Source organism: Dendrobium catenatum, unplaced genomic scaffold (assembly GCF_001605985.2).
Source record: "Dendrobium catenatum unplaced genomic scaffold, ASM160598v2 original_scaffold_227993, whole genome shotgun sequence".
In the NCBI taxonomy this organism is placed as follows: Eukaryota; Viridiplantae; Streptophyta; class Magnoliopsida; order Asparagales; family Orchidaceae; genus Dendrobium; species Dendrobium catenatum.
Window position 1 is genome coordinate 1 of NW_021546402.1, and position 1,191 is coordinate 1,191.

Genomic DNA, 1,191 nt, shown 5'->3' on the forward strand with positions numbered 1-1,191 from the left:
AAACAAATCATAGTAAAAAATTATTATCAAATCTCAAGCCATACACAATAGTCAAATATAATTCTTAGTCACAAACAAGGATAATTGAATTAAAAGAAAAATCACAACATTTTTACATGGAAAACCAACCCAAGAAGCACAAGCAATATACTGTCATATATCAACAATAATGTCACTTAATTTAAAATATATATGACTTTTAACATTCTTCATGCACACAACATAACATGCTAATAGATAAATAACCAACATGAATATTTATATTTTATGTAAAATAGACATGCATTACTCTATTATCATAAATTATATATAGATGTCTACCATATTTGATTATCATATTTGTATATATTTAAGCCAGTTCAATCTCAAGTGGAATTACCTCGGCTAAAGGCATCTGCAAGTCCCGATTCACCACCAACGACCGGCACACCGGACAAGTATGTTGCCTCCGTAGCCACGAATCCACACATGTCGCATGAAATAAATGTCCACACTCTGGCAGAAGCCTCATTGCCTTATCCTCCCTCTCGTCCTCCTTATAGTCAACAAGACAAATATAACAGCAAATGACGTTGGCTGCTCGCGGATCCCGACTCTTGGCTTCAACGTAGGTGAGCGTAGGCCAGGTACTAAGCGTAGTATTGTCGATCTCAATATCGGCATTGCGTTCAGGTTGAGGGGGAGGGGCAACAACAGAGTAATTCCACATTAAGTAGGTGATGTAGGTGATGGTAGCGATAAGAAAAATGATGAAAATGAAGATGACGATAGAGTAGATCATTGTGGAGTGGGCAAGAATACAAGAACTTAACCCTGGGAAAACAACACCATATTCAGTTTTTATTTATAGTAAAAGGAAATATGCTAGTTAATTTCTCAATTTTATGTAAGCTAAACAATTTCAAATCGTTGAAATGATAGAAAAAATAAAAAGAATAAAAAATGCAAGCATAACTTCAGCATCTTAGCACTAAAAATCAGAAAATCTTGACTTTAATCCCTTTAGCAAGAATACTTAGTAGAACTCAATCTCCCCCAAACAATGCAAGCAAGTTTACATATTCATTTTTGCTATCCAAACTTCAGGAAAGGGAAATGAAAAAGAAGAAGTAGTAGCAAAAGAGGGAGGAATAGTAGAAGAAGAGATAGAAGAAGAAGAAGAAGGGTTGAAGAAGAGGAAGAAGAAGAAGA

General features: G+C 34.9%; 1 protein-coding gene across 1 annotated transcript; it reads right to left on the bottom strand.

Annotated features, from left to right (window-relative positions):
- Nucleotides 1-379: 379 nt before the first annotated feature.
- Nucleotides 380-709, bottom strand: LOC110098393 (RING-H2 finger protein ATL70-like; the record flags this gene model as incomplete). The annotated part of the gene is made up of 1 exon (XM_020825215.1): nucleotides 380-709. A coding segment is annotated over exon 1 (330 nt), but the record flags the coding sequence as incomplete, so codon positions are not given.
- Between the last annotated feature and the right edge of the window lie 482 nt (nucleotides 710-1,191).